General features: G+C 39.7%; 1 protein-coding gene across 1 annotated transcript in view; it reads right to left on the bottom strand.

Annotated features, from left to right (window-relative positions):
* Positions 1-14,774, bottom strand: part of pou2af1 (POU class 2 homeobox associating factor 1) — a 30,516-nt gene extending 15,742 nt beyond the window's left edge. The window contains exons 1-2 of the mRNA XM_088011478.1: positions 14,622-14,774; positions 5,126-5,253 (exon numbers count right to left, since the gene is read on the bottom strand). Coding sequence (XP_087867604.1) covers positions 5,126-5,253; positions 14,622-14,637 — 144 coding nt within the window. The 5' untranslated portion in view covers positions 14,638-14,774. The remainder of the gene's footprint in view (positions 1-5,125; positions 5,254-14,621) is intronic.
* Positions 14,775-15,032: the final 258 nt, after the last annotated feature.

Genomic DNA, 15,032 nt, shown 5'->3' with positions numbered 1-15,032 from the left:
GCTCTATAAGAGCAATATGAATGAAATAAGTAATTATTGATATGACAGGAGCAGCGGCTTTGACACCTGGTGGTGGGCGTGTCGATGTGGGAGTGACTGTCATGAAGTATGAATGGGAAGGTGACGCTGCTGGCTGTGTATATGAGGCAGCGGGTGAGCTGGGGGGTCAGTCCTCGAAAGCTTGGAGCATAATAATCAAAATGAAATAAATCGATAATTGTGACAGAACAAAGAGGTTTGGAGTTGATTGATACACGGACAGATGAGATTCCCCGAGTTAATCCAGTGCGGCCGTCTACCACCATTAGTTTGCTGTGTTTTATAATAATAAAATGTGTTTATGTGTTTATATTGGTACACATGTGTATAATGTCAGGACCTACAAAAAAGTCTATTGGAGCCATGGTGCAAACCCAACAGGAAGTCGGCCATTTTGGATCAAAATCCGCCATTTCTTCTTTTTAATAGACGTCGCATCTGATCTATCTCCTCCTACAGCTTTTCAGAGACAGACTTCAAACTCAGTCAGCAGAGAGTTGAGACATTAAAGGTCAGAAGTTATCACAGGAATTTTTGTATGTCAAAGCATGTGGGCGTGGCTTAGTCCCAAACTTTGACTATTCGCCATAAATCATTAAAGTGAGATAACATGCACATACAAGGTCAGAGCTGCATCAGACTTTCTATGTCTCATTACAGACCAGCCCTTATCACAGTTAGGTGGTCGATTGATGACATCACCTTAGCCCCGCCCACGTCCGACAGGAAGTCACCTGTTTTTTCTACTGTATGTCTTACTTTTATTCTCTAATTCATATGGGTTTCACCCTTTGCAGACTGACATAAAATGACATGAAGATGAACTCTGTCAATGCCTACTGACCCGTGGGGGCGTGGCAAAATGGCTGTCCTTCGCCATATGCATACAATCGTCTCTTATTCACAAACACATCATCCGATTTACACCAGACTTTTTATGAGTGACACTTGTGAACCTCTAAGGAGCCCAATAGAGTTTAATTGCAATTTGACTCCACTGCGCCCCCTAGGTTAATCAAAGAGCTGTATCTCCCTGCCACATGGCCCAATCTGCTCCAGATTTGGGGTGCATCGCCAGGGAACACTGTCGAAGGCATCAAAGCGGATCGCATGGAGGACGGCGCGCAAGCGTCGGCGGTGCTGGAACATCCGCGGTGGCTATAGGCCTGAGTGGCGCTTGGCTGCGAGGGCCGCTTGAGGCTCCGCGGAGCTTTAATTTAAAATTGTCATTATGTTGTGACAGTATGGTATGAGAGGTAATCTATGAAAAATGTATTTCCTCTGCCTTCTCTCAGTGCTAGTAACAACCAATCAGTGGCAGGAGAGTTTTAGCGCTGTCAATCACAATCTCATGTGGTGCTGCTCATCCTTCCTCCCCTTCGATTTGTGCCGTGCTGCAGCTAGCATAGCACAGATCTGTGCAGATTCAAACTGTGAATGCTCAGTTTAGCTAGCATAGCTACCAATGACGGCAGATAAACGGTTTCTGTAATAAGTTGTTTCTCCACCATTAGCACATTTAGTAGTGAGTGAATGAGGCTAATTGACAGCGCTAAGACCCTCCTACTGGTTCTGATTGGTTGTTTTGGTCAGAACGGTGCATTACTTTAACCAGTAATAGTAATTCAGGAAGGAGATGGAGGAGATTGATTGTTTTCACAGATTATATGTCTCATAACAAACTGCTACAACATGGTGACAGCTTTAACAAATATGGAGAAAACATATTTTTTATTAAAGTTATGTACTGCAGCTTGAATAAAATAAAACTACAAAGCATTTTTGAGAAGTCTGGGTTGCTGTAGTTGCACTTTTGACTGTTGCTCATGGGGAAACATTTCAGTATCTAAAACTAATAGAAAAAATTTAAGGGTAACACTTTATTTGAAGGGGGGTGAATAAGACTGTCATGACACTTTCATAAACATGACATAACACCTGTCATGAACATGAATAAGCCTTCATGAATATTTATGACTGTTGTCATAAAGCGTCATTCGGTAAATTATGACACTTTTAATACAAAGTTGACATTATTCAAAATGTCTTTGTTATGACAACTTGACGTTAACCAAGAAATCATTACTGTTTAAACTTTACCTTTAATAACATAAAGTTACCGAATTTTTAAAGTGCAATCAGTAATACTTTTATAACAAATTTATATCAGTTATGATTTCAGGTGTTATGTCAGTCTTATTCACCCCCCTTCAAATAAAGTGTTACCAATTTAAGCAACCTACTTGCATACTGGATGTGGACTGGATGTTAAATTCATAAGCAGTAAATATTGTGCTAGTTATCTGTATTGAACCAAAGAAAGCAAGGCAGATGCAAGTCTTTAAAATTGTGATGCTTTTTATGGGTCAAATAGACAAAAAAAATTGTAACAGTAGCTACGCGGGGGGCCCAAACAAATTTTTTGTCAGGGGGCCCAAGATTTCTGGCGGCGCCCCTGCTCTGGAGTAAGGGGAAACACTGTTCATGATATACTGATATAGATTGTGTGGAGTGAATTCAGACAAAGTCGAACGCGACTTTCCCTGCTGGGAGTGGTCTGGAGCAGAGCTGCACACCTGCAACTCGTTGGGATCACCAGCCCACCAGTTCGTTCCTGATCAACATGTCAGGAACGAACAAGTAGAATTCATGAATATATTGGCAAAAACAGCTTGGTAAAACAATTACATTCGCTCTACTCAATACTCCCGTCACTCATTTCCGACATCCGTCATGGCGCATCGAGTGATTAAGTGGTGCAGTTTCTTTGATTAGATCAGTCATCTTTCTGTTTAACTTTAGTTCAGTCCTTCCTTAGTGATTCTAGTTTATCATGTTTATTTCTTGTGTCTAGTTATTCTTTGTTAGTCTAGTTTCATAGGTCTAGTTTCTTTTTAGTATTAGTTTCATTTTCCTAGCTAACCTGCCATGTACTCTCCCTCTCCTCCTTTGCCATTTTCTCTCTCTCTGCCCTCACACCTGCAACCTGTCAGACAACAACCTCGCTCTATAGGTCCAGCATTTACAATCCCGGTATTGAATCACCTCTCTCAATCCTCCTTTGGCTCTTCCTATTAAATCTTGTTAAATCATGTTTCATCATTTTTTTCATTTAAAACTTCAATATTAACTTCATGCCTCAGTCTCTCTGCATATGGATCCACTTTAACCTCAGAGCAACGTGACATAATCAGTCCAATGAGAAAAACATTGGAAAAACATTTAAATATTAGATTTTTTAATGACTTGGTGAATGATGAGTGGATGTAAAATTCAGAGTTAGAATTGTACCACACCTAATCAGTTGTGAACCGGTATCTTTCTGACAACTCTGTGTGTGTGTGTGTGTGTGTGTGTGTGTGTGTGTGTGTGTGTGTGTGTGTGTGTGTGTGTGTGTTTTGCCATGTGTTTGTAAGTGTGATAAGTGTTAAAAAAAAAAAAAGCTAAGTAGGAGGGCTCTTTGGCAATAGTCCGAGTTATTTTGCATAGGGCTGCATGCCCAGCCCTGGAGCCATACAGAGAATGGCTGTAACTGTCATGGAAAAACACCTGGAACATATAAGGACAAAATCCCCCTCCGAGTACTCACAACCACATCAGCCCACAGGGGTTCCTTCTTTCACATTTCAAGTGCCACACATAATTTGTCAAAAGACAAATTATGGTCCCACACAGAACCATATATGTTCGGCAAATTGGTATTTTCTGCTTAGAGTTTGTTTTTGCAAACTAACAGGAGACTTTGATATCTTTGTTGGCCTTCCTAGTGCAGAAATCATGAAAATAATTGGTGCAATCCATCATGACATTCCTGAGATAAGAGTGCTGTCACAAGTGTGTGATTAAAAAGCAACATTAAGAAAAATAAATCTCCTAAACCAGTGTTTCCCAACCCTGGTCCTCAAGGCACACTGCCCTGCATGTTTTAGATGTTTCCCTGCTTTAAACACCCCATTTAAATGATTGCAGTTCAGAAAAAGCTTGTTAATCAGCCATCAATTGAAATCATGTGTGTGAAGCAGGGAAATACCTAAAACATGCAGGGCAGTGTCCCTTGAGGACCAGGCTTGAAAAACACTGTCCTAAACAATATGCCAGTGGATATGTTGGTGTATGGATGTGATTTTAAATAATAAATGATGTTATTTTAAGTGTTCTACTGAGTCCATGCAGAAAATATCCCAGGATTAGAGCTGTTTGAGTTGTGTAACAGCACCAAATTGAGTCATGGTTCTATGTTTTTTGTTACTGCAATAAATGTCATACATCAAATTTAAGTGAAAGATGAAATCATGGGATACTGCTTATTTTACTGTAGGAGTAAAACCTTCTAGGAAATCTTTATGATGAATGATATGTATAACTCAACAAATGTCAACAAAACGAAGGTGGAGGAATGCAGAATGTGTGATTTCAAAGTGTACAGCACTAGTTCTTAAGGCCCAGTGCTCTGCAGGTTTCAGCTGTATACCTGCTCCAACGTAGGAGCAGGTATACAGGACTACTAGTTCCTGTTGTCCTCTTCTTCAGTCAGTTATCGGCTGTGTGAAGCTGGTTTTCCAGTGACTTTAAAACTGTGCAGTTGGAGTTATGAAAATAAACTGTCTTAATGCAAGTATGCCAATTTCGAAAAAACACTTGTTTTTTGATAAAAGGTTTTTGTGCTAGGATGACGTGTTTTTCTTTGACCATATCGATCTTGGTGTGTTCTGCAAAACTGCAATGGAAACAGTTTAGTGGCAACATCCAGGTGACCAACATCCAGATGTTGAAACTGGTGGAAAAGACAAAGCAGTCGACAGGAAGTGGTAGGACGATGATGGAACTGCATGTTTTTTAATTACTTATCTCACAAACAAACTTATTCATGTGTGATTTTAATTGCATTTATTATTTAATGGAAACACCACAAATGAGAAATTGTGTTTTAGATGTTAAAGAAATGAGTTTTTCACACATTTGCTATGTGTGAAAAACTTTATATCATCGATCTGATTCCTGTGTTCTGAACCAGGAAGATGTCTGAAATATTCAGAACACCATTGCAGTTTGCGACTGTCAGTTTCATGTGTGATGGTGTCCTCACAGCTGTGAAAGGTGTCGTCTTGGTGCTGTGATGCTCCAGGCTCCTCTTCCTCCTCAGCAGCTCCTTAACTGGATCCCGGACACGAACTCCCTGGTACGGCCGGGACCTTCCCTGAGTGGATGGCTGTGCTGGAAAGACCAGAATCACACCACAAACATTAAGGTGCTTTCCCCTGTAACTGCCTCTAAATTTGTTTGGATGACTTGAACAAATTCCCAAGTGGAATTAATTATCAGTAAGGTGCAAAAAACAAAAAAACAAAAAAAAAACCCCACCATATTAACTTTTTGAAAAGAATAAAGTGTGAAACTACCCGGAACCCATTATCTTTCAGTTTTGTCATATTTCAGAACCCAGCTAGCATCTAGATTGGGCCAAGAAAGATAGATTTTCAGATTTTGCAAAGGTCTGAAGAATGAAATGAGAGTGAGTCTTAACAGGCTAGTCGGTGCCATTGGTGGATCAATAATGGGCGCAGAGCTCTACTTCATGTCAGAAGCCAGCAATGTATGGGCTGGTACCAGAGGTTTTTGTTCTCCGTCATTTTGACCGACAGCATTAAAAAAAAAATCGGTCATGTTCTAGTTTTATAATCATATTTACATAGGCTATTCAGCCACATTTTTATTATTTATTTTTATTCACTATTTGAACCGTGAATCCAGATCCCATCACACATAGAGCAGATAAACGCATCTAACTTTTTCTCCATAGTGACAAAAACCACTGACTCTGGCCCCAATAACTTATAATAAATTAAATTAAACAACTCCACTTTTAAATCACTTCACCCGCTGGGGTCTGAATGCACAGCCTCACAAATTCCTCCTGGTTCGCATCTACAGAGAAATCTGCACTAGTTCATCGATCAACTGGATCCCACCGATCCAACTGACCGGTCAGATAAATTTCAAACCAATGATCGGTTTTAAATTGATTCAAACCGATCAATTTAACTTTTTTTTTTTTACCATGTGTGCTTTTATGAAGAATCTTTCGTGTGGTTTTGCTTCTCTGAAGTGGACAGATGTTACGTCTGTCCGCTCCAACATCGCATTCTCTTTAGTTTTCGCTGTTCTGTATGTAATGGAGACTGAAATTAAACGAGTCATTTCTACCAAAGGTTTGTAATGCGCTTCTTAATATTTCCTGTGTTTTATTTTGGTCATTATTGTTACACTTAGTGTTGATATGTGTGTGTTAGGCATGTCTATCGGACATTTATAGAAATACGGAACAAATCGCGTCCCGTGATGCAACATTTAACAGCCAAATAGGGACGATTCCGTATTTTAAGGGACGGGTGGCAACCCTAGCTGCAGCTATGCCATGTTTGCCCATCCATAATGAAAGCTGAAAGGCAGTCTCCTTTAAAATTTTCGCATTTAAATTGTCTACATTGGAATGGGTAAAGGCTTTAAAGCAGTAATGGTGGAACTGTTAGCAGCTGGTGCTTGATTTCAACAGCAACCGGAGAGAGAGAGAGAGACAGAGACAGAAGGGCAAACAGAGCGAACACATGGAGGGAACTGAAAGAGCAGTTTTTGATGAAAAATAGTGAAAATAATATCTAACTGCCTTAGTAAAAAAAACATCTACTAGATCCGATAAATTTGTTTATCTTCTTTAAGTCGACATTTAGCATCTCTAGTGTCACATTTATTAAACTGGCGCTAGCATTTAGTCAAAATTATATGTACAAACATGTTTTTAGTTGTACGAAAAGACGAGTCTTACACCATTGTCCACCAACTGGTTAATCCTGCCGAAAAATAACCGCTGCCTGCTTGTTTGAAGCATGCGCATTCATAGTACGTCACAACAGACTCACCCGACGTGCATATATGCACACTACGTAAAATGCAAACCGTGGGGACTCAATCACAAGTACACACCGTGAGAGTTGGTTAAACTTTTCACCATCACTGCAAAACTAACTGTCATCAATAGGTGATGCTGTCCCAACACTGGAAGCAATTCTAATTACTAATTAACTCCACAGTGTAAAAAACAACAACTCTGCATATTCAAACTCTGAAAAAGTAACACTTTTGAATTTGCTGTAAATGCTTCAACAACCTATAAAAATTTTCAAAACACATGGTACATTGTTTTTGTTGTTTGCGATGTGCGAGCTTCTGTTTGGTTTTTGCCTCGGCGGTATCCACTGAGACCCCCTCAGCTACCACCCCCAGGGTCAGCATCAGCTATGTCATTTTCGCTTTGGCGGGGTCCACTCGGACCCTGAGCCCAACTACCTAACTATCTGTACAACTATGTGTTGGGAACTGTATATGGTCAAATGAGGAATGTCATCTCGTTTATCTGAATTATTTGCATGCAAACTATATGTTGACCACACATGTACAACAGATATAGGAGCTCCAGGTCCCAGGAAACCATCATATTTATGAATTTACTTAACAGTTACTGAACAGCATGTATGGAATAAAGATACAAAGGGTATGTTGTGGCTGACAAAGTGATACATAGCAATTATTAACTTTAACCCTGTTTTAAACTTTATGCAGCCTAAAAAAGGTGTCTTTGATGATCAGTTTTGTTAAATTCATGAAGGAGTGAAATATGATTGTGGGAAGCATCCTTAATTAGTCATAAGATTGGTTGTGAAGGTGATGGAAGGACCCACATACAAACTAACTAAGCAGGTTACAAAATTATTAATCCAAGTTAAAATCCCTCACAGGCAGCCAAACCAAAGAAGAATTCAGCATACATCTGGCAAAACAGCCAAAACTCATGAGGTGTTGTTGTGTTGTATTTATACTCTGAAGAAGGAATATAAAATTCTAAGTTGGGAAAAACTGACAAGAAAACTCATTTGAATTGAAACTCTGACTTAGTTAACAGTTTAGCTTTTTACCAACTTCAACATCCAACATCCCTGCAAATAAAAAGTGGACCAGCAATTATTAAAATGCTTGCACTTCTGAATATTTAACTAGTTGAGGCTTTTTTAGATTTTGAGTGCATAAAATTCAGATGAACAGTGTTATTAGTTCCTGTCCTGTCTTTTTCTATATTTTTGGAGCTTTTCTTTGCATATCATCCAAATCTACAAATTATGGATCTAGTCAACTGGTCTCTCAATGCAATTGATCAAATTTTCTCGACGAGAAGTCTGGGCACAGGAGAGCCCTCTTGTCCTGCGGGGACACAACTGGCAGGATTCACCCTGGATTTATTCATAACAGGATTTCTGCTGTTTGGAGCTTGTGGATTCCTGGCTTATCAAAAAATTTGTGACGGACTTGGCCGAACTAGCAAACACTCAGACTGTTGGTGTGGACAGAGACGAGGACTCTAAAACTCACCAACAGGATGGAATCCATCTTGGAGAAGTTGCTAGTTTCGGTTCAGTGGAACGACCAAACTAATTTGGATGATTGGGAACTGAGATGTATCGGAGAGACTTTTGGGAAGATTGAAATTTATAATCTTCCCGACCTAAGACATTTTGTATCTGAATTGGCTTTCCCCATGTGGCCTTGGAAGGGCTGCATATTTCTAATCTCCTTAAAGATATGTAAACACAACGCTCTTTTTCACCTCACCCCCTCCTCTTTCCATGCAGCTGTGGAGCTGAGCGCTCCCAAGGACATCATTCCTCGATAAACAACACCTATATCGGACTTTGCCGGGAGCCTCAGCCACCTAGTTTCATGGCCCTTTGACATCACAGCCCACTCATGTCTCTGTTTTGCCCTTTGTTTTGTCTGAATGTTGCCATTTGCCTTTTCTTTGGTTTGTTATTTTGTTTGTATTTCTTTTTAATTAATGTAAAGCATTTTGAATTACCTTGTTGCTGAAAATGTGCTATATAAATAAAATTACCTTACCTTAGTTTGATCTGCTGAGATTAGTGTTGCTTAAACCGATCAAAGGAAGGCTGGTGGACTGAAGACAGCTAAGCTGAGCCAGGCTTAAATGATTTAATTGAATGCGTGTCAGCAAATTTCTTCAAGAGACCAATGAGATCGACCACAGATTCACGATGCTGCACTAGGTAAATTACTTAGAATACTAAACGAACATCTTATGATGGAAAATATGAGGAACTGAAGTTGCCCAGGAACAGGCCCTAAACACCAGAGCAATAGAGGCTCAGATCTACCACACCAGACAAGACCCAAGGTGTAGGTTGTGCAAGGAGGCCTCTGAGACAGTCCAGCACATAACAGCAGGGTGCAAGATGCTGGCAGGGAAAGCGTACATGGAACGACATAACCAAGTGGCGGGCATAGTGTACAGGAACATCTGTGCAGAATATGGACTGGAAGCCCCGAGGTCAAAGTGGGGAACACCCCCAAAGGTGGTGGAGAATGACCGAGCTAAGATCCTGTGGGACTTCCAGATCCAGACAGACAAGATGGTAATGGAGAACCAACCGGACATTGTGGTGGTGGATAAAGAACAGAGGAAAGCCGTTGTGGTGGATGTAGCAATACCAAGTGACCACAACATCAGACATCTCAGTCCAGAAATGTGCAGTTCTAGGCACAGCCAAGATACTGGAGGAGAATCCTCAAGCTCCCAGGCCTCTGGTAGAGGACCCGAGCTCAGAGGATGAAAGAGAGAGAGAGAGACCACTTGTGGAGGGTGAGAAGGAAATTTTTTTATTTAATACCTTGCATTATAACCATATTTGGCACCTTGAAATGATATATTATAGCATGATATAAAGTTCAAAAAGTAAAATTTTGCATAATACTCCTTTAAAATCTTGTCACGTGAACCAGGCAGGGAAAAGGCCAAGACTGTATATCAGTGCAATTTTCTATCCACAGTCAGTGCACAACATTTTTACATCTGCTTATATGGAAATATAATTACTATGGATCTTATTATTACAGTCTTCTATGATATGGTGCATTGTGTTACTGACAGAATCTTACTTTAATTGCACTGGTGTAGTGGGGTTTTCCTCAATATGCTGAAATGAAAGACAACTGTGTACATGTACAAAAATCTTGTGTTTTTTTAATTGGCAGGTGAACCATATGTAGAGTTGCAATGAGATTTTTATAGCCATTGCAATACCAAAAATATTTGTTCACCCCACCATGGAATTTCCAATCATTTACATGCCCTCTGCTATGTAAAGTCCTACATATCCATTCAGACTGCTAACATTTGTTAAGGAATAAGTCAGTTAATTCCAGCATGGTACCATAATTGGAGGATGCCAGCAGTGCATTAGATTCGGTCCTCAAAATTCCTCATTAAAGGAGCAGCATTGTGTATTTTCCAGGCACATAGTGTTATTTTATAGCACACTCAAGTAACTCTGTTATCTTCAGTCATTTATAAATATATATGAAATATGACTTAAAAGAAATGTGATTGAAAAACAAATGCTCTTCTAGAAACTCGGCCTTCAGAAAGTCATCACAACATGGTTCCTCTATTAACCCTTTAGCAACATTTTTACCAGCATTGCTCTGAGAAGTAGCAGATTGCTGGTCTAGAGTCCGCAGTGACGTGGGCACTGGACTGGTCTGTTGTGGTGAACAGAGAACTTTACTGGTAAATATAAGTTCCTTCCCTCATGGTCATGATCTTAGTTCAGCTTAGTTTCCTCGTTCATTTCATTGACTGAAGGAGCGAGGTCATGTATACAAACAGTCAAAAAGAGTCTGGGCTCTCCTTTAGAGTCAGGGTGAGAAGCCCAGTCATCCGGGAGGGACTTAGGGTGGAGCCGCACTCCTTCACATCGAAAGAAGCCAAATGAGATGGCTCGGTCATCTAGTAAGGATCCCTCCTTGGTGCTTTCCCACTAGCCCACCTTGAACCAGTACGGTCTCGGTCCGTCTCGGCCAGAGTCATTTTCCATTAGCAAATCCGGAGCGGCTCAGCCAGGCTGATCTCAGACTTCAGTACCTGCTTCAGGGTTAGAACTAGCAGGACCAATTGAGGTACAGCACCAAAGCAATTTGATTGACAGTTGACTTCTTTTGCTGATTGACTCGTGATTTATGTCACTGACAACTCCAAAACAACACTAAAGGTTAGCTCTGAAGCGTGGACATGCCGTCTGCTATCAGAGAGCTGCTCAGTATGGAGGAGCAGTTATGAAAATAATCACAATCAGCGCCTGGAACATGTGGTAAGTTTTGCAGCGAAATGATCTTGATTTAGTTCTGCTAACACCTCGTTGCTCTTAAGAAGAAGAAGCTGGTCAGCTTTCTGACGGGCTGCACTTTTCTGCTGACGACGTGAAAAACCAGAACTACATAACATTAGCTTGTGATGTGAATTTTATTTATTTTTTGGATAAAAAAAAGTTCAAGTGTGGCTGTTGGTTTACATCTTTTGGCTGCATTACATATCCAAAAGTTTGCACATTTAAGAAAATAAAGTGCCAGAATGTAATTATATTAAAATGTACACCAAAAATAATTAACTCATCTGAGTCTTTGTCATTATGTTTGGGCCAGTAATGACTTTCTATAAGATAAAATATGTGGGTTCATTTGAGTCCAGAACTACAACCTTAAGGTTCTTTTGCTGTAGACATCAACGGAGAATTGAATACAATAGTTGCCGCCCACAACAACAAGGAACAGACCATATAAATCAGGGGTGCCCAAAGCTGGACCTGGAGGCCCGGCATCCTGCACGTTTTAGTCTCTCCCTGATGGAGTAACAACCTTTTCAGCTCGTCAATGTTCTTCTTAGGCGTCTAATGAGCCATCATCTGATCCAGGTGTGTTAAACCAGGGAGAGACTAAAACATGCAGGATGCCGGCCCTCCAGAACCCACTTTGGACAGCCCTGATTTATATGGAAAAGCTCACTACATGAACCACATGGACTGCAACTGTAGCGCTTAGAGGAGGTCTAGTGGAAAAGCCCCTTCTAGGCGTCTAGATGCCTTCTGTGAAGTGACCAGTCATTAGGGTAAATATGACAAGAAAACTGAAAAGCATGATGTTGTAACAGATAGATTCCATTAAGTATAATTTACAGGCAATGCTTTTACTTAATCGCCTGTAAATTATACTTAATGGAATCTATCTGTTACAACATCATTTTTCTTGCCATATTTACAGGGAGTCTTTTAACTGACACCACCACTAATTTAGCGGGACTTTGTTCTGATACTTGCAAACTTAGTTAGTTCAGTAACTAAGTTACTTATTCAATAAAAATTTAAGTTAAAGTCTGTTCAGCAAGTGAACAATAAGAATTTAATTAAAAAAACAACATAAAATGCTTAATTTATGCTCATTCATTTGAATGTAAAAAATTCCCCTAAGTTGCAGTACTTTTAATTTCATTTTTTTCTGCAAAAAGTGGAACAATCTAAACAGTAACCATATGCAGATGTTCAACGATGCACCCAGTCCTTTGGAGTAAATTGGAGTAAATTTCTGCCAAAAACCTCAGAAATTCTCAGTTCAATCTCATAAATTTTTCAAGAAAAGAACTTTGAAATTTCTAAGTTTGAAAAGTTACAAATTTGCTAGTAAAAACAGATGTTTTGAGATTAATCTGAGAAATGTTCTAGACAAGTCGGGAAATTTCTTAGTTACAAAAGTTGATCATTTTTGACCTGAAACTCAGGAATTTTCTAGTTTTTTTCCAAGAGGATTTCTGAGATTTTTTGGCAGAATTTTTCTGTCTACAATTGCCTTAATATGCCATCATACAAATGACTGTATGCATTCCTCTTCTGACAGACGATGGAGTCCTGTGGTCCACCCCACTGATCTGTGTGCCCTCTACTTGACCTCTGTCATGACAGCCTGAGGGTCTTCTGACAGATTCCATCTGCCTCCATGGACTTTAAATAAACACATCATGTGATACTGTCCCATGCAAAGACAAGTCTGGTACCTCGCTGTAACATTATGGATATACTACCAACCAATAGATGTGCCCCACCTTCTTTACCTTCTTTAGTTGCTGTCAGACTTGTAGAAATATGGTTACAGTTTTATTTAGCTGATTATAAGTTTGTATTGAAAGTCAGTTATATTTTTTCTACTGTAGAAAACAACATCCAACTGTATGTTTTGTGTCCCGTTCCTGTTGCTTTTTGTCTCGGACTGAGGCAGTCTTTATCATGGAACAACCAGGGACTAAGTGGGTTCTGATTGTTGTACACAAACCTTACCAAATCTCAAGAATGAATTGTTCTTTTTATTTTTATTTTGAAAGTTATTGGAGCTTAAAATGATCTTACTGGGAAATCTTGTTAAAAGCATTGAGCTCAGTTTTATTATATCTGATTTAAATCTTGACTTCAGGATTAAAACAGCTTTTAAACTTATTCCAAATCACCAAATGTTTATTTTTATCTCTTTCGATGAAACACTTCTCTGGTTTCTGCTGACATGTAATTATCCCCAAACGCAAAATGAATTTCTGCAGAACTCTGAGGTTGTCCAGCAGCCAACACAAAGAAACTGTAAGGATTCCTGGCAAAGCACTACAGGAGTGGGCTTCAAACAAGGGTGTGGTGCTTACTGAGCTGAATGTTTCACAACACCAGTAAAACCAGTATCATTACAAACATGTTAAAAGTCAAGAAATCTAGTTCCTTCTACTGACACTTTTGATTCACATATTAAAAAAAGTGACTGAAATATAAACGAAGCTCCAAGTCAAGAAAGCTCCCAGTAGGTTATAAGAGGTTTGAGCAGACAGTGTTGTCTGTTTCAGACAATTACACTTGAGCACACACCAGCAAACAATCATCGCTGTACATGCACACCGAGTCAATCGACACAAAAGAGGAAGCTCTCCAGATGTGCAGCCTTTTACTGCGGTGGGGGCCTCGCACTGCATTTTGCATATCAAGATTACAGCCCAATGGTAACACACAGCCAGCTTTAAAAAGATACCCTTCCTCTTTCCAAAAGGGTGGCACGCAACAGCTTAGGCACTGGTCCCAACACAGTTCCACAACAGGAAAAGATGTCTTTCTTTTTCCCCCCATCACAATCACTAGCATTGTGCATATATACGTTTGTGTGTGAATGTCAATGTGGTACAAGACTTTGGATGCTATCCACCTGCAGGACGGCTTGGAGATGCCTTTTAAATTCAAATTATTTGTAAAGATAAGAAAACATGGGTCATAATCATAACATTTCTCTGATCCAAGCACCAAAACTCTGAATCATGGTTTGACACGAACGTCAATGTCTAACAGATAAACCCAGTCAGAAGAATATGGGTTAGAAATGTCAAAACCATGTACAAATAAAATGCTTCTGCATTTCTTAGCCAGGTGCCTTGTAGGAAACAATGTCTCAAAAATGACCAAAAGATGCAAAAATTTGGATGAATGATATTAAAAGATTTACACTTTCTATGACATTCTTATTCTCTCGTTGCCCACAAAGTTCAACATTTTTATAGAAGTACAACAAAAAGATTCTACTCTGCTCAGCTATCAATGAACAAGAGGCTATGACAAATCAGTGTACATTACAAAGGTGAAGCAGAAACAGACTGATGTACTTACATTTTTCCCAGTGCATATTGTTTATCTGGCCAAAATATCAAACAGTTAAACTGAAGAAAATCAAAGTGGCGGGATGACTGACGTGCTTTATAACAGCCTGTATCTGGCTAACAACCCCCAGGGACTTTGCAGTCTCTCTAACCACAGGTCTCCCCCTTGTACCAAGTTTCAGTCTTCATGCAGTTCAAGCTGACAAACAACAACTACAGATCAGAAATGTTCATGGAGAAACAGAGCTAAAGAAAAAGATGCACGGCTTAAAAATGTTAAAAAAATAATGTAACAGTGAATGAGACAGCCTTTAAACAAATATTCTTTTACGTACACCCTTTCACTGGTTGTCTAATCTTGGCAAGTTGGCAGAATTTCAGTTTCCTCAAGAAGGGCTTTTGAAAAATAGCAGCAAAAATA

This window comes from Poecilia mexicana, unplaced genomic scaffold (genome assembly GCF_051168715.1).
Source record: "Poecilia mexicana isolate PSO_F unplaced genomic scaffold, ASM5116871v1 scaffold_13, whole genome shotgun sequence".
Classification (NCBI taxonomy): Eukaryota; Metazoa; Chordata; class Actinopteri; order Cyprinodontiformes; family Poeciliidae; genus Poecilia; species Poecilia mexicana.
Note: the sequence above shows the minus strand (reverse complement) of the source record. Positions and strands in the feature narration are given on the sequence as shown.